The sequence below is a fragment of the Pongo abelii genome, chromosome 1 (genome assembly GCF_028885655.2).
Source record: "Pongo abelii isolate AG06213 chromosome 1, NHGRI_mPonAbe1-v2.0_pri, whole genome shotgun sequence".
Lineage (NCBI taxonomy): Eukaryota > Metazoa > Chordata > Mammalia > Primates > Hominidae > Pongo > Pongo abelii.
The window spans coordinates 223,727,990-223,750,244 of NC_071985.2; the positions used below are offsets into that span (position 1 = coordinate 223,727,990).

At 46.2% G+C, this 22,255-nt stretch overlaps 1 protein-coding gene across 4 annotated transcripts in view; it reads right to left on the minus strand.

Annotated features, from left to right (window-relative positions):
• The window catches only part of PEX14 (peroxisomal biogenesis factor 14), a 157,652-nt gene that overhangs the window by 133,921 nt on the left and 1,476 nt on the right, over window positions 1-22,255 (minus strand). For 3 of the 4 annotated variants that reach the window (XM_024253254.3, XM_024253251.3, XM_024253256.2), the window contains exon 2: window positions 4,205-4,252. In XM_024253254.3, the coding sequence (XP_024109022.1) occupies window positions 4,205-4,252 (48 nt within the window). Of the gene's footprint in view, window positions 1-4,204; window positions 4,253-22,255 lie in introns of those variants that run through there. The other variant, XM_024253252.3, reaches the window with a different exon arrangement.

A 22,255-nucleotide genomic window follows, 5' to 3' on the forward strand; every position in this document is an offset into this window, starting at 1 on the left:
ATCGCTTGAACCCGGGAGGCGGAGGATGCAGTAAGCCGAGATTACACCACTGCACTCCAGCCTGGGTGACAGAGCAAGACTCCATCTCAAAAAAAAAAAAAAAAAAATTGTACTTTGGGATTATTTTGGTGGAGAGATGCAGGAAAGAGGACAGAAAGAAAAAACAAAAAGAACCTACACCTAAAAGTTAAAGGAAGAGACGATGGCCAAGGACTCATCCATTAGAGAGAACTTGGTGTCAAACAGCAAAAAGCTAAAATTCTAGTTTAGCCAAAATCCATAAGCACTGTTTAAAGTAGATGAGCTATAGTATTGCTGAACATTGAGAAACTGAGTTGAAACAAGTGAGCAGATGTGTAAATTAAACCTTATTTACTGCTTACTTCAAATAACCAACAATCATATGACTAAATGGAAACCTCAAAAGTTTACTTAACCCAAGTTTCAGTATCCAAGCAAGATGGGAACTGAATTACCCCATGCAGACAATTGTCTGCCCATTCTAAAATACCTATAGACCAGGCAGGGACTTGGTCCTACCAGGACAGCACAAGGAGCTGGATCCAGAGACTCTGTGTGGGCCTGAGGACAGGCACACAACTGTGGCTAGAAAACCAGGGTCTGCGGGAAATTCACAGGTTTTCACAGGTCTGGGAGAAGCTGGAGGTCTGTACTCTGGAGGCCTGTCCGAACTCCTCGCCTCAGCAGGCAAAAGCTCAGTGAAGAGAGTATAAAGAGAAAAAAGTAACCAGCCATTTTAACTTTGGCGGAGTTTTGTCAACAACAGAGAATTTCAACTTGGAGTCTGCAGAATTTCTCAAGACTGGTCTGTTCACCAATCCCTAGCCCTAATGACATTATGATATTAGAGAGCAATACTCCTCTGAGACGGTCAATGTTGCTGGAGGCCAGGATCGGGGCAGGATTGAACGGGCAAGAAAAGGAAACACGCAGCCTCACTACTTTGCTAGAATCAAGGCCAGGATTTGGCTACAAACACAAATGTGTCGTTTAGAGACTACAAGATTACACTTCTCACCACAAAATCTCAAGACAGTTTTTATGATTCAGAGAGGACAGAATTGAAAACCAAGTCTTCTTTGCCTAGCAAATAAAACAAAACAATCATGCACATATTGACTACATCACAATGTCACCTGCACCGCACTCACTACTAAATAGAACTTCTTCTGTCGTAATTTACTTTTATTTTTATTCTTTTGTTTTGTTTTGTTTTAGAGACAGGGTCTTGCTCTGTTGCTCAGGCTGGAGTGCAGTGGCATGATCATAGCTCACTGCAGCCTCGAACTTCTGAGCTCAAGCAATCCTCTGGCTTCTGCCTCCTGAGCAGCTGAGAGTATAGGCATGAGCCACCAAGCCCGGCTAATGTTAAAATTTATAATAGAGATGGGGTCTCTCTATTTCGTGCAGGCTGGTCTCAAACTCCTGGCCTCAAGTGATTCCCCAACCTTGACCTCCCAAAGTGCTGGGATGATAGGCATGAGCCACTGCACCTGGCCAGTAACTTACTTTTTTAATAGGGGAAAAATTATTTCAAAGTGATCATCTAGTCTGGGACAAAGAATAAGATTATTTGCCTTTAGTGTAGAGACCAGGCAACTTCCATTAAGGAATTGTATGAAAAATATGCATTCAGTTAAAAACAAAAAGAATATATATTTCCTGAAGCTTAAAGGAAAAAAAATAATAATAATAAAAACAAAAACAAAACAACTTAGCAGTGTGTTCCCCCAACACTGAAATATCCCATTCCTCAAGGCCTGGCTTCAAGTTTCCCAAAAGCCATCCCTAAGTGGCCCTTGCCCTCCGCAGAGCTCTTCCTTCTCTGAATAACTTGGGGCTCTCTTCTACACCCAACCAGGCAGCTCTGCACCAAATGATACACAATGTTGTGCTATTTGCTAAAATTACATACAGTCGTGTGCAGTTTGCTCATTATTTCATATGTATAAATGCCTTTTCTTCCCAAAGTAAAACACATGAATTACTCAAGAACAAGGTTTAGTTTCATTCCTCAATTGTCTGTTCCCCATCCTCAGGCCTGAGCTGAGCTAAGCTGAGCAAGCAGGAGACAGCAAATACACATGGCCTGAGAAAGCTCCCTCCCTGTGGAAGGGCTGAGTGCTGTGTGTTTTCACAAACCGCAACACCACCACACTGAGCTGTGGGGCTTTCTGTGCAAGGGGGCTGCCCATCTTTTGCCCCCATCCTGCCACACGAGTCCTCAGCGGGCTCCTCTGCCTGACACCCTCCCAACACCACTCCCAGGAGGAAGAAGTAGTTCACACAAGACCACGCGACTCAGCTGGTGCCCCCGTTTAATCAGGCTGCTGCAAATGCTTGGCCAAAAGCAATAAGGGCATGACTGAGAGACTGTGGGAGTTTAATATAAAAAAATTAATAAACAAAAAAGGGGGGGAAGGAGAAAGGGTCTACCTTTTAATAGGGCCCTAATTACCCAACTCATAGGATCAGCCCAAATGAGATGGGAGTTTATTTCGGGGGTTTTTTTAATTATTGTTTTTTTATATATATATAAATTGCTGCTATGTGTTTTCTTTCCTCTGAGCAATTATGCAGCAAGTACGTAAAGAGGAGAAAAAATATTAATTAAATATAAGGTAATTGTGGTGTTGGCCTGGAGAGAATGAGTCTGAACTCTGGACGATCACAGGCTACTAGGGTTTGAAGACTGCTCAGGGCCTCCCAGAAAAGAAAGAAAGAAAAATACAACTAACCAACAAGCAGACGCACAGTACAGCAGGAAGAGCAGGGCACAGAAACACTAGCAGAGCAAGGGGTCTGCAGGGCTCCAAATACCAGAAATCAGTGAGCTGGCCAACTGCTCAGGGCTCCCAAAGAGCTTGTCGAATCAAGCCCCAAAAGATGGATTGGCCACTCCTCCGGTGACCAGTTAAATGGGTACATCAAAATTTGAAAAGAGAGAGGAAGGAAAGGACTGCAGCGGCCTGTGGTGTTCAATCTGCACTTCAGTCTAAAACAACCACAACTTCGGCCTGAGGGGCACTGAGGCAGGCTCCAGGGAAGCAGGCAGACGTCCGGAGAGACTGGCAAGGCGGGGCCTCCTGGGCTTTCCCAGCACCATGGCCTCAAGGAAGGACCTGGGCAATACCCAAAGAGTGAAACGAGGCCACCGTGGGAGTGCTGGGATATAAGCCCGTAACTGGTGACGTAACAGCAGGTGACACGAATGACAACACTGCTCCCCTGAAACAGTCCCGGCAGTGCTTGTATCACCTCGGCCTTTCTACAGACAGCTCAACTGGATCCAACTCGCCCTCAGCCTGGGAAAGCCTTCGTACACGCTGGAATTCAGACGTGTTCATACCCGCTAAGGCTCTCACGTCATCTCCTCCCACGACTGCCAGAAGAGGAGTGAAGCAAAACAGGTGAAACCACAGGCCCTGTTGAAACAAAGCCTTGGCAGTACAGCCCTATGTCTGCTATCGCTACGCAGGAAGAAAAAGCTCTGAAAAGTTAAACCTAGAGCTGGCTCTCCCATCAAACTTATCTGGTTTGTACAGAATCAGTCTTACTACCCAGCCAAGAGGATTTACAGCAGGCCCTGAAAAGTAAAAGAGAATGAAAATGGGGTGGGCAGCCTGGGACTCTGGCCACCAAATAAAAAGCACTTGGGAGAGAAAACTACCTGTAGTGCTTAGTAGGCCTCTTCCCTATCCATAATCTAAGAAGATAGTGTTGGGAATGACGATCACACAATTACTGACTGACCAGGCAAAACCAGAATATTCCATCGCTTACCTGTTTTTTAAAGACCACTGAGGCGCTCGCACCCTGAGGGGCAGAGCAGAGGGCGGCTACTTCAAACAATCTAGAAGCCCAGCCACCTCACTCCACCTTAGCCTCCCATGGGCGCAGGAATCTCACTAATTACTATCGATCAGCCACAAACAAAGTGGTGCAGGACCATCTGGGGTGGATGCTTTTAGTTCTAGAAAGGACCAGGCTTTACTAAGGAGAGATCTCACTCATCCCCGCATTCAAGAAGAGAAGTCAGAGGTCACTGACAGAGGCAGTCTCCAGGTAACAGCTACTTTTAAAGGGACACTACTGACACGGAATCATAGGAACAGAAGATTTCTTTTTACTCGCGTGGCATTTTAATTACTAGAAAGTGATACCACACATCTTGGGTACTTACCAGCGGCTCTCGAGGCAGCACATTTTCACTTCCTGGAGTGGAGCTTGGCTGCAGAGAAAAATGGAAACAAAAATAAGATCACAGTGCCACCCAATGGACATCAAAAAACCAAAGATGTTCCATTCTCAAATGATGCACGCTAGCACCTCTTTCTCACATCTCTCACCGGTTTTTCACAACATGAGAGTATTCTGCAGTGGACTACCTGTAAAAAGTAGCCCAAGGAGTCTGAATTCACCAGGGAAGATGAAGAGACTGTTTCTGAGTTCACTGTCACACCACTCCAAGAACAAGGCTTGGCTCTGCTCAGGAAGGCCCACGATCACCTACTGAGCAGCAAGCGCTGGGGACCATCACAAAATCCACAGGAAGAGTAGAGTCCAGAGAAAAGGCTTGAAGAGAGAGCACAACACCTCCTCTTTCTGCCACCTCCCCAACGTGAGGGGACTGGGAAGAAAAGTCGCGCAGCAGTGGAGAACCAGATTCCACCACCAGGGGGCCCCAGCTGCCCACACTCAGGATTTTCTCTGGGCATCTAGTTTCTGGAGCCCAGAAGCCAGTAAACTACACAGGTTCCTATTCATCGCCTGCCACTAAGGACAACACCCCACAATAGTAAAGAAAGCCCCAGGCTTAAATCCTTCTTGGAAATAAGCTAGTGACAGGCTGGCATATAAGCAAACCAACCTCCAGGCGAGCAGCCAGCACTGTGGCCGAGCCCCTGGCTCTAGCCCGTTTCCTCCTCCTTGGGGCCACTACCTCACCCTCACAGGCGCCTTCGACCCTTGACTGATCTGGCCAAAATTTAGAGAAAGGGAGAGGCAGAGGTAGAGACAGATTCTGAAGAAATTTACAAATCTCCAAAAGAATAAAGCAAGCAGGTATGATGCTAAGTGAGCTATGATTAGTTTACTGTGAATGATGGTCAGGTCAATTGCCATCTGTCTACAGATAATATCCAGACGAGTGCAGCGAAATCTGTGTGTCCCAAGAGACAGCCTGCAGCCTCCATTCTCCGGGCTATTACAGATCAGATGGAAGCGCCAGGCTGCCTTGAAAAAGGACAGAAGCCCGGTCCACAGAGGCTTCCCAAAAATTCCTCATGCCCAGCTGCTACCACATTAGCTGGCACACAGCACAGTGGCAAGCACTCTGCTGGGTGAAGGACTCTATCCCTCCATCCGAAGTCCTGTCCCAAGAGCCTCACCACCCCAGGACAAGAGGTCAGCCAGCAGGAAACGATCTAGAAAGTGAGGGTCGGTCTCAAGGAATCTGAGCAAGCTTCCCCTGCCTCCCTGCCTCCTACCCTCCCAAAGCTCCAGGCATTGGTAAGTTCAAACCTTTAGAGCTCCAGCCCACACTCCTCTGAGATACACATCTGACTGCCTTCCTGCCTCCTCTTGGACTTAAGCTGCCCTGGAGCAGACTCACAGTCCTCTCTGCCACATATGTCTTCTTCCAGCATTCCCTCTTGGCATGAATGGGACAAACTTCACCAAATGATGTAAACTAGAATCCAAAAGGCCATCTTGAGACAGCTTTCTCCCTCGCTCCCAGAGCTAACTCATGACATCAAGTCTGCCAATACTCCTTCCTCAATTTCCATGGAACAGTGGTATAAATGCCAGCAGTTTGGGAGGCCCAGGCGGATGGACTGCTTGAGCCCAGGAGTTTGAAACCAGCCTGGGCAACATGGCAAATCCTCGTCTCTACAAAAAATATAAAAATGGGCCAGGTGTGGTGGTGTGCGCTTGTACTCCCAGCTATTCGGGAAGCTGAGGCAGAAGGATCCCTTGAGCCTGTAAATTCAAGGCTGCAGTAAACAGTGATCACACCACTGCACTCCAGCCCAGGTGATAGAGCCAGACCCTGTCTCAAAAAAAATTAAAAAGTCCATGGAAACAATCCAACCATTTTTCTCCATCTCTACTGCCATCACTTCAGTCCAAGCTACCAAAATCCCCTGCCTGGACCACTGCGTCAGCCTTCTCATCAGTGCTGGCGCTCTTCCAATTCATAATCTGGGATGCAAACAGACTATCATTTCCAAAGGAGAATCTGATCGTCCCATCCCTTGTCCACCCACTCACCCCAGTAAACACAACAAATTTAAGGGCTTCTCATTGCTCTTAGAAGACAGAAAAACCTCAGCATGGCCTACAAGGCCTCACATCTACTCTGACTACATCTCAGGTCTCAAGTGGCACCACATTCCCCACTTCTGCCCCCCCACAGACGCACTGGCCTTTGCTTTCTTTGTCACTGCGCCTTTGCACATGCCCTTCCTTCCCTTTAGTTCATCCTTCAGATCCAGCTAAGACACTTCCTCGGGGAAGCATTCCTTCTCTGACATCCATGACTAGGTCAGATCTCCCTGTGACACATTCAGGTAACACCACCTGCCTCTCCTTCAAGGACCTGAGCAGATGTGCAACTTTACATCTGTGTGACTATCGGACTGATGCCTGTCTCTCTCACCAGATTATAAACTCCATGTGTGCAGAAACTGCCTGTATTTGCTTATCACTGTATCCCTGGGGCCTAGGACAGTGCCAGACACAGAGGAGGCCTTCAATAGAAATTTGCTGAATGAATGAATGGGCAACAAAAAAACAGAACAATGGCAACAACTCAGCTGAATGGATTATTTAGATTCTTCCGTTCATTATCTTCCCGAGGGTTTCCTCTACTCCATTAGGTAGATGCTAAGTGCTAACATTCACTTAGCTCTTTCCTCCTTTAACTCTCACAATAAGTATATCAAATTACTGCTGATGAGGAAACTGAGGCAAAAGAGGTTAAATAACTTGCCCATGATTACTCAGATAGTAACTGGTACTACAGGGATTTGAACCCTTCTACTTAATCAAAATAAGCAAGTTTTGTTTAAACCACATTTTATTAAGCAACAACCTTAATGCTACCCCATAAATAATAATGTAGGTTATTTGACCAGACAAAACACACAAAAGCAAACAGCTTTAGTATTTAGGAAGCCCCATTCTGACTTAACCCAAAACTTTCTTCCTAAAATAAAACTAATCACTATGAATTGTTTTCACCAAGGAACTGCTCTTAAAATTAGTTCATCCCTTGAATAGCTAGTATTTACCAGAGGGAAAAACTTCAAACAGTACACAGTGCCAAATAAGTCTCTTTCATTATAAACCCTTTAGTACCTTTTAAATTATAAGCCACGTAAATGAATTGTTTTAGAAAATTCAATATTAAAAGTAAAAAAGAAAGCTTCCCTCTCATTCCAACCCTAAGGGACCCACACTGACGCTGGTTCCTTATATATTCTGCCAAGGATATTCAAAGCATATAAGAAGCATGGCCGGCCAGGCGCAGTGGCTCATGCCTGTAATCCCAGCACTTCAGGAGGCCGAGGCGGGCGAATCACTTGAGGCCAGGAGTTAGAGATCAGCCTGGCCAACATGGTGAAACCCCGTCTCTACAAAAAAATGCAAAAATAAGCTGGGTGTGGTGGTGTATGCCTGTAGTCCCAGCTACTCGGGAGGCAGAGGCACAAGAATCGCTTGAACCCAGGAGGCGGAGGTTACAGTGAGCTGAGATCACGCCACTGCACTCCAGCCTGGGTGACAGAGTGAGACCCTGTCTCCAAAAAAAAAAAAGGAGCATGGCCAAGTGTAGTAGTGGCTTACACCTTAAACCCAGCACTCTGGGAGGGTACAATGGGAGGATCCCTTAAGGCCAGGAGGTTGAGACCAGCCTAGGCAACACAGCGAGACCCCATCTCTACAAAAAAATTTAAAAATTAGCCGGGTGTGGTGGTACATCCTGTAGTCCCATCTACTCAGGAGGCTGGGGAAGGAGGATCACTTGATCCCAGGAGGCAGAGATTGCAGTGAGCTATGATGGTGCCATTGTATTCCAGCTTGGTCAACAGAGCAAGACCCTGTCTCAAAAAGAAGAAAAGGGTGCATGTGTATGCATATTCCTACCATGGAATTTGAAACAGCAACACTCCAAATTCCTCAAGTCATGGTTTCCCAGAGCCACAGTCCCAGTATGAAGCTGGGAATACAAATGTGAGCCAACACACCCGGCCTTTTTTTTTTAATTTTTTTAAATCATGGACTACCCTGTGAACATTTTTTTAAAATCTTCTACCATGCTAGCTGTTTAAAAAATCAAAGCAGGCCGGGCACAGTAGCTCACGTCTGTAATCCCAGCACTTTAGGAGGTCGAGGCAGGCGGATCACCTGGTCAGGAGTTCAAGACCAGCCTGGCCAACATAGCAAAACCTCATCTCCAACTGATCCTGGAAATCTTCACAGAGTAGTTCATGATTAAAAAAAAAAAACAAGGCCGGGCATGGTGGTTCACACCAGCACTTTGGGAGGCTGATGTGGGAGGATCGCCTGGGCCCAGGAGTTCGAGACCAGCCTGAGCAACATGGCAAAACCCTGTCTCTACTAAAAAATACAAAAATTTGCCATGCATGGTGGCACACGCCTGTAAGTCCCAACTACCCAGGAGGCTGAAGTGGGAGGATCAACTGAGCCCAGGAGGTTGAGGCTGTGGTGAGCTGTGATCACATAACTGCACTCCAGCCTGGGTAACAGAGTAAGACTCTGTCTCAGGAAAAAAAAAAAAAAAAAAAGGCTTAGAAACCACCCACAGGCATCTATTGTAACGATATAAGAAAAGGATCTAAGGCAATCCATGCCCAGGATCCTTAGAGGCCCGAATGGGGAGAGCAGGAAGGGAAGAAAGCAAAAGCAGAAAACTGCTTTAAAAAAACAAGTCAGCAAAGACTACGGCGGCAGAGAGAGAAATGCTTTTCTTTTGGTAGAGACAAAGGTGCTCTCACTCATGCTGCCAAGGCGCTGACCTTCCCCACTGGAAGGCGTTCCCAGATCCTGACCTGCTGTCCAACAAAGAACAACCTCACAAGCAGCTCACAGATTTGAGCAACTGGCACAAGCTCCAGGTCTAGGAGTACCCATCGTCCATCTGCCTAGCGACTGCGACTCCAGATAGGTCCTAAGCCAGTCTGTGTAGTTCTCTGCTGGGAAGAATAAGATTCAATCCCACCAATATCCTTTGAGATGCAGTGGCATGACAGAAAGTACACAAGCTTTGGCATTAAGAACTCAGTGATTTGGGGGCACGCTGCTCAACCTCTCTGAGCCTCAGTTTCCTCATCTATGGGAATAATACCACCACCTCACATTTGGGATTAGAGGAGATGATAAGTTATTTCACGTCACTCCTCTGCTCAAAGTCAACCAATGCGCTTCCACTTCGAGTCATGATGGAGTAATAGGGAACAGATTTGCCCTCCCACTGTAAACAACTAGAAAACTAAGCCAAATAAATAAAACCACTGTGTGTACACATTGGACAGCAGGCAGTGCAGGACTACGATCCCTGAAAGCAGAGAAACAAATTATTTGAGTCCTAAAATCACTCTGGCTTCCTGCCAGGAGACACATTTTCAGGCCCCGGAGAGAGAGGGGGATCCCCAGCACAGCACGCTGTCCACTTAAGTTGAAAAGACAGAGATCAGAGTTCAGAGAGGCCAAGGCAGCTGAAAGCTGCAGGACAGACTTCAGAAAGAAAAAGTTATGCAGAAAAAGTGGTCCAGAAATCCGCCTGGAGGTTCCCTCAGGTCTCTGCTGAATACTAAAATTTGTGCATGCATAGGGTGAAACTCAACAGTGATGAAGAAGCTATGAGCTGACATTTCTTAGAACTCTCAGGGAATCATGAGTCCCAAGCAGCCAGACTGGAATGTCCTCACAGGACATTCAGGAGAGACCTAGAAGGGCCACCTCTTGGTAGGGGAGGTCAAATGATCCCTAGATTAAAGATTATCCAGATCCACTCTAACAAAGCTAAAAAACAGGACTCGAAATGACAAAACTAAACCATAAAAAACTGCCCAGAAGAACAAAGCTTTAAGCACTCTTTAAAGACCACAAAATCCAGAACCTCAACAATACTGAACTCACAATATCCAGCATCCAATAAAAAATTTTAACACATGGCCAGGCGCGGTAGCTCACGCCTGTAATCCCAGCACTTCGGGAGGCCAAGGCGGGCAGATCACCTGAGGTCAGGAGTTCGAGACCAGCCTGGCCAACATGGAGAAACCCCATCTCTACTAAGAATACAAAAATTAGTCGGGTGTGGTGGTGCCTGCCTGTAATCCCAGCTACTTGGGAGGCTGAGGTAGGAGAATCACTTGAACCCAGGAGGCGGGGGTTGCAGCGAGCCGAGATTGCGCCATTGCGCTCCAGCCTAGGCAACAAGAGCAAAACTCAGTCTCAAAAAAATAAAATAAATTTCAACATATGTCAAGAAGCAGGAAAATGTAACCAATAACCATAAGGAAAACCAGATGATATAACTAGTAGACAAGAACAGCAAGACAGGTGTTACAACTATACTCAAGTATTTAAATGAAAACACGTCACAGTAAGAAGAGAAATGTAAGGTATAAAAAGAAAATAGAGGCTGATCACAGTGGCTCACACCTGTAATCCCAGCACTTTGGGAGGCCAAGGTGGATGGATCACGAGGTCAGGAGATCGAGACCATCCTGGCTAACATGGTGAAACACCTTCTCTACTAAAAATACAAAAAAAAAATTAGCCAGGCATGGTGGCAGGCGCCTGTAGTCCCAGCTACTCAGAAGGCTGAGGCAGGAGAATGGGGTGAACCCAGGAGGCGGAGCCTGCAGTGAGCTGAGGTCACGCCACTGCACTCCCAACCTGGGAGACAGAGTGAGATTCCATCTCAAAAAAAAAAAAGAAAATAGAATTTCTAGACATGAAAAGTATAATATGTAAAATAAAAATTTCAGGCTAGGTGCTGCGGCTCATGCCTGTAATCCCAACATTCTGGGAGGCCAAGGCGGGTGGATCACCTGAGGCCAGGAGTTTGAGACCAGCCTGGCCAATACAGTGAAACCCCATCTCCACTAAAAATACAAAAATTAGCCAAGCATGGTGGCAGGCGCCTGTAATCCCAGCTACTCGGGAGGCTGAGGCAGGAGAATCGCTTTTATTCAGGAGGCAGAGGTTGTAGAGAGCCAAGATAGCTGAAATGATAAGGACAAATTCCTTGAGATACAACATACCAAAACCGACTCTGGAAAAAATAAAAAAGTTTAATATCCTCGCATCTATTTTTAAAACTAAATATATAATTTAAAAATATGTAAATAAAAAAAGTAATAGGCCAGGCACACTGGCTGACGCCTGAAATCCCAATACTTCAGGAGGCTGAGGCAGGTAGATAACTTGAGGTCAGGAGTTCGAGACAAGCCTGGCCAAGGTGGTGAAACCCCATCTCAACTGAAAATACAAAAATTAGCCAGGCGTGGTAACACATGCCTGTAATACCAGCTACTCAGGAGGCTGAGGCAGAAGAATCCCTTGAACCCAGGAGGCAGAGGTTGCAGTGAGCCGAGATCGAGCCACTGCGCTCCAGCCTAGGCAACAGAGTGAGACTCCATCTCAAAAACAAAAAAAGTAGGCTAGGCACGGTGGCTCATGCCTGTAATCCCAGCACTTTGGGAGGCTGAGGTGGGCAGATCACAAGATCAAGAGACAGAGACCATCCTGACCAACATGGTGAAACCCCGTCTCTACTAAAACTACAAAAATTAGCTTGGTGTGGTGGCGCACGCCTGTAGCCCCAGATACTTGGGAGGCTGAGGCAGGAGAATCGCTTGAACCTGGGAGGCAGAGGTTGCAGTGAGCTGAGATCACGCCACTGCACTCCAGACCTGGCGACAGGGCAAGACTCTGTCTCAAAAAAAAAAAAGAAAGAAAAAATAATAAAGTATACAATTAAAACTTGAAAAGAAAACTCTAGGCCCAGATGGCTTTACTGGTGAATACTATCAAACATTTAAGGAAGAAATAATGGCAATCTTATATAAACTGTTTCAAAGAATACAAAAAAAAAAAAAAACTGCCAAACTCACTCCATGAGGCCACTACTATCTTGACATAAAAACCAAAGATTTTACACATCCACATACAAAAAAACTATAGACCAATATCCCTCACAAACATGAATGTTAAAATCCTTAACAAAATACCGTCGAGTCCAGCTACATATAAAAAGAATAACATATCAAGTAGAACTTATTCAATGAATAAAAAATCGGTTTAACATTTCAAAAATCAATCAACATAAATCACCATATTAATAAAAGAAAGGAAGAAAACAAAAGGATCAACTCAATAGAGACAAAAAAGAGCACCTGACAACATTCAAAAATAATTTTTTTTTTAAGAGACAGAGTCTCAGGCTGGGCGCAATAGCTCACGCCTGTAATCCCAGCACTTTGGGAGGCCAAGGCAGGCAGATCACACAGTGTCAGGAGTTCAAGACCAGTCTGGCCAAGATGGTGAAACCCCATCTCTACTAAAAACATAAAAAAATTAACCAGGCATGGCGGTGGACGCCTGTAATCCCAGCTACTCAGGAGGCTGAGGCAGAGAATCGCTTGAACCCAGGAGGCGGAGGTTGCAGTGAGCCGAGGTCGCACCACCACACTCCAGCCTGGGTGACAGAGCAAGACTCTGTCTCAAAAAAAAAAAAAAAAAAAAAAGAGACAGAGTCTCCATCTTTCAGCCAGCCTGCCTATAGTGCAGTGGTATGACATAGCTCACCATAACCTGGAACTCCAGGGCTCAAGTCATCCTCCCGCCTCAGCCTCCCAAGTAGCTAGGACTCCAGGTATGTGCCACCATGTCAGACTCATTTTTTAAAAATTTGTATACAGACAGGGCCTCACTATGTTGCCTAGGCTGGTCTCGAACTCCTGGCCTCAAGCAGTCCTCCTGCTTCAGCCTCCCAAAGTGCTGGGATTACAGGAGTGAGCCACTGTGCCTGGCCTCAAAACACATATGATTTAAAAAAAAAAAAAAAAAAAACTCAGCAAACTAAAAATGAAAGTTCAATTTCTTCAACTTGCCAAAGACACCTATTACAAAATACCAATAGCTAACACTTTTTTTTTTTTTTTGAGACGGAACCTTGCTCTGTCGCCCAGGCTGGAGTGCAGTGGCGCGACCTCGGCTCACTGCAAGCTCTGCCTCCCAGGTTCACGCCATTCTCCTGCCTCAGCCTCCCCAGTAGCTGGGACTACAGGCGCCCGCCACCATGCCCAGCTAATTTTTTTGTATTTTTAGTAGAGACAGGGTTTCACTGTGTTAGCCAGGATGGTCTCGATCTCCTGACCTCGTGATCCACCCACCTCAGCCTCCCAAAGTGCTGGGATTACAGGCGTGAGCCACCGCACCCGGCACCAATAGCTAACACTTAACTGTAGAAAACTAAAAATATTTCCCCCAAAATCGGGAACAAAGCAAGGACATCCACTTCCACTGTTCCTTTTAACATTGCACTCAAAGTCCTAGACAATGCAATAAAGCAAGAAAAATTAAAAGCATATTAATGGGAAGGTAAGAAGTAAAGCTGTCTTTATTTGCAGAAGATACCATCATCTATAGAGAAATCACAAGGAATGTACAAAAAAGCTACTAGAGGCCAGGCGCGGTGGCTCACACCTGTAATCCCAGCTGGAGGCTGGGGCAGGCAGATCACCTGAGGTCAGGAGTTCAAGACCAGCCTGGCCAACATGGTGAAACCCCGTCTCTACTAAAAATACAAAAAAATTAGCTGGGCGTGGTGGCAGGCGTCTGTAATCTCAGCTACTAGGGAGTCTGAGACAGGAGAATCGCTTGAACCCAGGAGGCGGAGGTTGCAGTGAGCCAAGATCACACCACTGCACTCCAGCCTGGGTGACACAGCGTGAGTCTGTCTCAAAAAAAAAAAAAAAAAAAACCTACTAGAATTATAAGTTAACAAGGTTGCAGATAAAAGGCCAAAATATAAAATTCAATTTTATTTCTACATAGTAGCATTGAATAATTAAAAAACAAAATCCATAAATATAACAGCATCCTAAAAACAAAAAATATTTAGGCTCGGCCCTGTGGTTCATGCCTGTATTTCCAGCACTTTGGGAGGCAGAGGTAGGAGGGCTACTCAAGTCCAGAAGTTCAAGACTAGCCTGTGCAACACAGCAAGACCCCCTCTCTACAAAAATTCAAAAAATAATTAGCTGGGCATGGTAGCATGCACCTGAGTCTTAGCTACTCAGGAGGCTGAGGCTGGAGGATCACTTGAGCCCAGGACTTGGAGATTACAGTGAGCTATGTATGATCACACCATTGCACTCCAGATTGGGCGACAAAGACAAAGAAAGACCCTGTCTCTTAAAAAAAAAAAAAAAACACACACACACACAAATAAATAACACTACACACTCACCAGAATGGCTAAAAACATTTAGACAATTTAGACAGTTTCTTACAAAGCTAAACATACTTACTGCATGACCCTACCATTCCACTTACAGGTTATTTCCCAAGAAAAATGAAGAATACGTCCTTGCAAACAGTTACACATACACGAATACTGACAGTAGCCCAGAATGAGAAGGAATCCCGTGGGAACAGACTCTAAGGTAACCCCATGATCCCCACCTCCTGGTATCCATGTCCCTGTGCTGTTCCTTCCCCTCAAATGTGGGCAGGATCTGTTACTTGCTTCTGGCCAACAGAATATGGCAAAGGTGACAGCATGTACGTGATTGCATTAATGTGGGTAAGATACATGGTGGTAATGTCCATTTTACTAAGAGACTCTTTTGCTGGCTTTGAGGAGGCAAGTGGGAAGATTCATTTGTCAAGAAACTCAGGGTGGCCGTTGGCTGACAGTAACAAACTAAAGTCTCCAGTCTCATGGTCCATAAGGAACTGAATGCCACCAACAACCACACAAGCTAGGAAGCAGACCCCTCCCCAGTCAAGCCTTGCGTGCGACCACAGTCCTGACAGGTTTCTCAATAGTAGCCTGGTGAGACTCAGCCCAGCAGTTTCCTGACTCCTGACCCACAGAAACCATGAGATAATCAATGTGTGCTGTGCTAAGCGGCTAAATTTGTGGTAATACTGTTACGCAGGAATCAAAAACTACTACAAATGTCCATCAACTGGTGAACAGATCAACAAATTGAGGTACAGCCATCCATACGATAGAATACTACTTAGTGGTAAAAAGTAATTCATGGTCAGGTGCAGTGGCTCACACCTGTAATCCCAACACATTGGGAGACCAAGGCAGATGGATCACCTGAGGTCAGGAGTTGGAGACCAGCCTGACCAACACAGTGAAACCCCATCTCTACTAAATAAAAAACAATTGGCTGGGCACACTGGCTCACATTGTAATCCCAGCACTTTGGGAGGCCGAGGTGGGCAGATCATGAGGTCAGGAGATTGAGACCATCCTGGCCAACATAGTGAAACCCCATCTCTACTAAAATACAAAAAGTTAGCTGGGCGTGGTGGTGCACACCTGTAGTCCCAGCTACTCTGGAGGCTGAGGCAGGAGAATCGCTTGAACCTGGGAGGTGGAGATTGCAGTGAGCCGAGATCACATCACTGCACTCCAGCCTGGAGACAGAGCAAGACTCTGTCTCAAAAAAAAAAAAAAAAAAAAAAAGGAAAAAAGGAAAACCTGGCCAGGTTCACACCTGTAATCTTAGCACTTTGGGAGGCCAAGGCAGGAGGATCGCTTGAGCCGAGGAGGTCAAGACTGCAGTGAGCCACGACTGTGCCACTGCACTCCAGCCAGGGTGACAGAGTGAGATCCTGTCTCAAAAATATAAAAAAATACTAGCAAAGTTGCAAAGAAAGCAACTAGTTTAGCAAGTTACCTTTACAACGAAGAAATGTGATAGACACCACCTTAACCAAGCAATCAAACTTCATCTTCAACAATGGGACACGTTCCTCCAGATATGATACACAGATAGACACAATGTCACTTACATAATATTCTCACAAAAGAATGTTTAACCTGGATCTAAACGTAAAGGAACAAATCAGACAAATCCAGATGGTGGAACATTTCACAAAACAAGTAGTCCAGACTCTCCAAACATGTCAATACCATAAAAAATAAAAAACGTAGATGAACTCACCAGAAATGCACATATTATGTTCACAAAAAGACACATACAGGTATTTCACAGCAATACTATTTGTAATGACCCCAAAGGTGAAACAATCTAATGTCCATTAAAAGTAGAATGACTCAGGTCAGGCACAGTGGCTCATGCCTGTAATCCCAGCACTTTGAGAGGCCGAGACAGGTGGATCATGAGGTCAAGAGAAGAGATCGAGACCATCCTGGCCAACATGGAGAAACCCCATCTCTACTAAAAATACAAAAATTAGCCGGGCATGGTGGCACACACCTGTAGTCCCAGCTACTTGGGAGGCTGAGACAGGAGAATCACCTGAATCCAGGAGGCGGAGGTTGCAGTAAGCTGAGATCCCGCCACTGCACTCCAGCCTGGTGACAGAGTGAGACTCCATCTCAAAAAAATAAATAAATAAAAAAGTAGGATGGGCCGTCCGCAGTGGCTCACACCTATAATCCCACCACTTTGGGAGGACAAGGCGGGCGGATCACTTGAGGTCAGGAGTTCGAGACCAGGCCGGCCAATGGGGTGAAACCCCATCTCTACTAAAAACACAAAAATCAGCCAGGCATGGTGGCAGGTGCCTATAATCCCAGCTACTCGAGAGGTTGAGGCAGAAAAATCACTTGAACCCAGGAGGCAGAGGTTGCAGTGAGCCAAGATCGTGCCACTGCACTCCAGCCTGGGTGATAGAGCAAGACTCAGTCTCAAAAAAAAAAAAAAAAAAAAAAAAAAAAGTAGAATGGTGTCCAGGTGTGGTTGCTCACACTGGTAATCTCAGCACTTTGGGAGGCCCAAGCAGGCAGACTGCTTGAGCTCAGGAGTTCAAGACGAGCCTGGGCAACATGGCAAAACCCCGTCTCTACAAAAAATATAAAAATAATTAGCCAGGTTGGGTGGCATGTGCCTGTGGTCCCAGCTACCAGGGGAGCTAAGGTAGGAGGATGGCTTGAGCCTGGGAAGCAGTTTGCAGTGAGCCGAAATCGTACCACTACACTCCAGCCTAGGCAACAGAGCCAGACATTGTCTCAAAAAAAAAAAGAGTAGAATGGTTAATAATAAATGGCCAAACACATTCATACGATAACTATATAAAGCAGTGATAATAAACTGTCGCTGTTCTCATCATGAATGAATCTCAAAAATATGCGTTAAGTAAAAGAAGCCTGGGAGGCTAAGGCAGGAGGTTCACTTGAGGTCAGGAGTTCAAGACCAGCCTGGGCGACACAGCAAGACCCGACCTCTACAAAAAATAATTAGCTGGGCATCGTAGCGCATGACTATAGTCCTAGCTACTTGGGAGGCTGAGGCTGGAGGATCACTTGAACCCAGGAGGTCAAGGCTACAGTGAGCTGTGATAACACCTCTCCACTCCAGACTGGGTGACAGAGTAAGACCCTGTCTCAAAAAACAAACAAACAAAAAAAAGTTTAAGGCTGGGCGCAGTGGCTCCCAGCACTGTGGGAGGCCAAGGTGGGTAGATCACTTGAGGTCAGGGGATCGAGACCATCCTGGCCAACATGGCAAAACCCTGTCTCTACTAAAAATACAAAAAAATTAGCTGGGTGTGGTGGCGGGCACCTGTAGTCCCAGCTACTCGGGAGGCTGAGACAGGAGAATTGCTTGAACCTAGGAGGCGGAGGTTGCAATGAGCCGAGATCATGCCACTGCACTCCAGATCAGGAGACACAGCAAGACTCCGTCTCAAAAAAAAAAAGTTGGCCAGGCGTAGTGGCATGCACCTGTAGTCCCAGCTACTCAGGAGGCTGAGGCAGGAGAACCGCTTGAACCTGGGAGGCTGAGGTTGCAGTGAGCCGAGATTGAGCCACTGCACTCCAGCCTGGGCAACAGAGGGAGACTCTGTCTCAAAAAAAAAAAAAAAGTTGAGAGGGCAAATACCTTGTCTGACCTACTGTTATTCAAGAGTTTCAACAGACTCTCAAAACTACATGTAAAGACTGGAAGAAGAAAACTAACTCTGAGCACTTACTATGCAGCAGGTGCTCTTCACATCTGTGATTTCAGTCAACACTGAAAAGGTAATTATTTATTTATTTATTTATTTTTTAAGCGATAGGGTTGCACTCTGTTGCCCAGGCTGGAGTAGTTTATTCACATACGTGATCATCGCGCACTACAGACTCCAACTCCTGGGCTCAAGCAATCCTCCAGCCTCAGCCTCCTGAGTAGCTGGAACTACAGACATGCACCACCACACCCAGCTTTAGGATAACTATTATTGCTCTCATTTTACAGAGGAGAAAACATACTCAGAAAGGTGGAGTGATGGCCGGGCGCGGTGGCTCACGCCTACAATCCCAGCACTTTGGGAGGCCAAGGCGGGCGGATCACGAGGTCAGGAGATCGAGACCATCCTGGCTATCATGGTGGAACCCCATCTCTACTAAAAATACAAAAAATTAGCCGGGCGTGGTGGCGGGTGCCTGTAGTCCCAGCTACTCAGGAGGCTGAGGCAGGAGAATGGCATGAACCCGGGAGACAGAGCTTGCCGTGAGCTGAGATTGTGCCACTGCACTCCAGCCTGGGTGACAGAGCAAGACTCCATCTCAAAAAAAAAAAAAAAGAAAAAAAAAGAAAGAAAGGTGGAGTGATAAGTCCAATAGTTGTGAGTGATGAAGTTCCACCAAAACCTGCCAGGATGCGAGGCCATGCTCTTCCACTCTTTCACTCTGCTCTTCTCCCTGCCTGCTTCTGTAGCCTCTTAATGCAAAATTTCCTGTACCCGGTGAACCTCCCCAGATAGGAAATCTGCCTTCCGCAATAATATTCAATACTCAGTACCTGTGAAGTAATCAGATTCAACCACGCCTCTGTTGTTCAGTGAAGGAAGAAAAGCTAGTAGGAAAGTTGGGAAATAGAGATAACGTTTCTCATTCCTATGGGCTCCAACATGTACACACTAGAAAGGACTTCAATGAGAGATCAGCCATGCTGGCTGGGCGTGGTGGCTCATGCTTATAATCTCAGCACTTTCTCCCTCTCTTTTTTTTTTTTCTCCCAAACAGAGTCTTGCTCTCTCAACCAGGCTGGAAGGCAATGGCACAATCACCGCTCACTGCAGCCTCAACCTCCCCGGCCCAAGTGATGCTCTCGCCTCAGCCTCCTAAGTAGATGGGACCACAGGCAAGCGCTACCATGCCTGGCTAATTTTTTAATTTTCAGTAGGAACGAGGCCTCCCTATATTGCAAAGGCTGGTCTCAAACTCCTGGCCTCAAGCGACCCTCCCGCCTCAGCCTCCCAAAGTGCTAAGATTACAGGTATGCGCCATCACGCCCAGCCAGGAACTCACCACTACAAAAATTGTTTTAAAAATACATTAGCCAGGCCAGGCGCAGTGGCTCACACCTGTAATCCCAGCACTTTGGGAGGCTGAGGTGGGCGGATCTCGAGATCAGGAGATCGAGACCATCCTGGCTAACACGGTGAAACACCGTCTCTACTAAAAATAAAAAAAAAACAGCCGGGCGTGGTGGCAGGCGCCTGTAGTCCCAGCTACTCCAGAGGCTGAGGCAGGAGAATGGTGCGAACCCGGGAGGCAGAGCTTGCAGTGAGTTCAGATCGCACCACTGCACTTCAGCCTGGGCGACAGAGTGAGACTCTGTCTCAAAAAAAAAAAAAAAAATACATTAGCCAGGAATGGTGGTGCGCATCTGTAGTCCCGGTTACTCAGGAGGCTGAGACGAAAGGATTGCCTGAGCCCGGGCGGGCAAGGATGCAGTGAGCCATGATCACACCACCGCACTCTGGTGACAGAGTGAGACCCTGTCTCAATCAATCAATAGATCAACCACATAAAACAGAGCCATGTGGGGAACACAGAACAAAGGAAGCAATAAATGAAATTCCAACAAATCGTCTTGAGGATAGACTAAAAAGACTATACCATTATGAAAAAGTAAGTATGTTCCTGAAATGCAAAAGTCATGAAGGACAGCTAGGATAAACACTAGCATTCAGGGCATTCCTTGAAATTTTAAGGAATTACTTCTGAATAAAAGAACTTTACTAGACAACTAGTCAACACATGAAAAATCATACCCCAAAAGATGTTGTAATAGAACTTGAGGAAAGGTTTAGATACATTTGTGAGTGAAAACTCAGAGCTTATTAAATTGAATAATAATAATAATAGGCAACACATTGTTTCAGGCACTGTTCTGGCACTTTTACATAAATAACTCATTTAGGGCCAGGTGCGGTGGCTCACGCCTGTAATCCCAAGCTCTTTGGGAGGCCGAGGTGGGCACATTACCTGAGGTCAAGAGTTTGAGACCAGCCTGTCCAATATGGTAAAACCCCATTTCTACTTAAAAAAAAAAAAAATTAGCCAGGCCTGGTGGTGCATACCTGTTGTCCTAGCTACTTGGGAGGCTGAGGCAGGAGAATCACTTGAACCCGGGAGGCGGAGGTTGCAGTGAGCCAAGATCGCGCCACTGCACTCCAGCCTGGTCAACAGAGTGAGACTCGGTCTCAAAAATAAATAAATAAATAAATAACTCATTTAGTCCTCAGAGCAACTCTATGAGATAGGTCCTAGTATTTTCCCTGTTTTACACATGGAGAAATTAAGTCCAGAAAAATTAAGCAGATCTGTCCAAGATGACATTGCTGGTAAGTTAGTGGAGTTAGGATTCAGCCAGTGGGTCTGGCTTTAGAGCCTGTACTTGTAACCACTATTCTACACTGCCTCTCAAGGGAAGAGAAGGTTATTCACCTTTAATAGCTGGAAACCAGAGATTGATATGACAAGGCTAACTAACAAACTTTCTGTGAGAGACAGAATACTGGATCAGCCCCACAGTTCTAACCCTACACAACAAGGTGTGGGGGAATTAGCTAAACAATCCTTTCAATTCTACTCTGCTTTAACTGGAGAAGTGGGAAACTGGATTGATCAAGATTTGAAAATGAAACAGGCAATTGCTGAAGAGCATTGGTTCATTCAAAAAGCGTGCATTTGCTACTTGTTAGATAGTGATAGAATCTGGTATGAAAAGTTCAAGTTTTGGCCAGGCGCTTCGGCTCACGCCTGTAATCCCAGCACTTTGGGAAGCCGAGGTGGGCAGATCATGAGGTCAGGAGACCATCCTGGCTAACACAGTGAAACCCTGCCTCTACTAAAAACACAAAAAATTAGCTGGGTGTGGTGGCGGGCGCCTGTAGTCCCAGCTACTCGGGAGGCTGAGGCAGGAGAATGGCGTGAACCCAGGAGGCGGAGTGAGCCGAGATCGCGCCACTGCACTCCAGCCTGGGCGACAGAGCCAGACTCTGTCTCAAAAAAAAAAAAAAAGGAAAGTTCAAAGCTGCCAGCATGTTCTGTTGCAATCCTACCTCTACCAGCTTTGGAAAGGAGGGCAAAGGAGAAGCAGAGCTGAAAATCAAACAAGTGATGGCCATGCCCCCTTAAAGGACTTTAGATCCTTTTCTATTAAATACATATACAGAGAGGGCAAACCTGCAAAACCAAAAGAATCCTTGGGCATGACAATGGCTCCAAGTGGCAAGATTTTTAGTACTGTTTACAGCACTGGCAAATTAAATGTCCTATAAGAATCAGGAACAGAGCCGGGCACGGTGGCTCACGCATATAATCTCAGCACTTTGGGAGGCTGAGGCGGGCGAATCACTTGAAGTCAGGAGTTCAAGACCAGCCTGGCCAACATGGTGAAACCCGTCGCTACTAAAATTACAAAAATTAGTCAGGTGTGGTGGCAGGCACCCGTAGTCCCAGCTACTTGGGAGGCTGAGGCAGGAGAATCGCTCGAACCCGGGAGGCAGTGAGCCAAGATTGTGCCAATGCACTCCAGCATGGATGACAGAGCGAGACTCCGTCTTAAAAAAAAAAAAAGAATCAGGAACTGAGGACACCCTTCAATCCCAGCCTGTGGGCATTCCTAACACAAAACAATTCGGAGAAACCCAGACCCCAAGATGCCTTAGTATTTCAGCAAACTAAATGTGGTAAGGCAAGAAAGGAGAGGCCCTC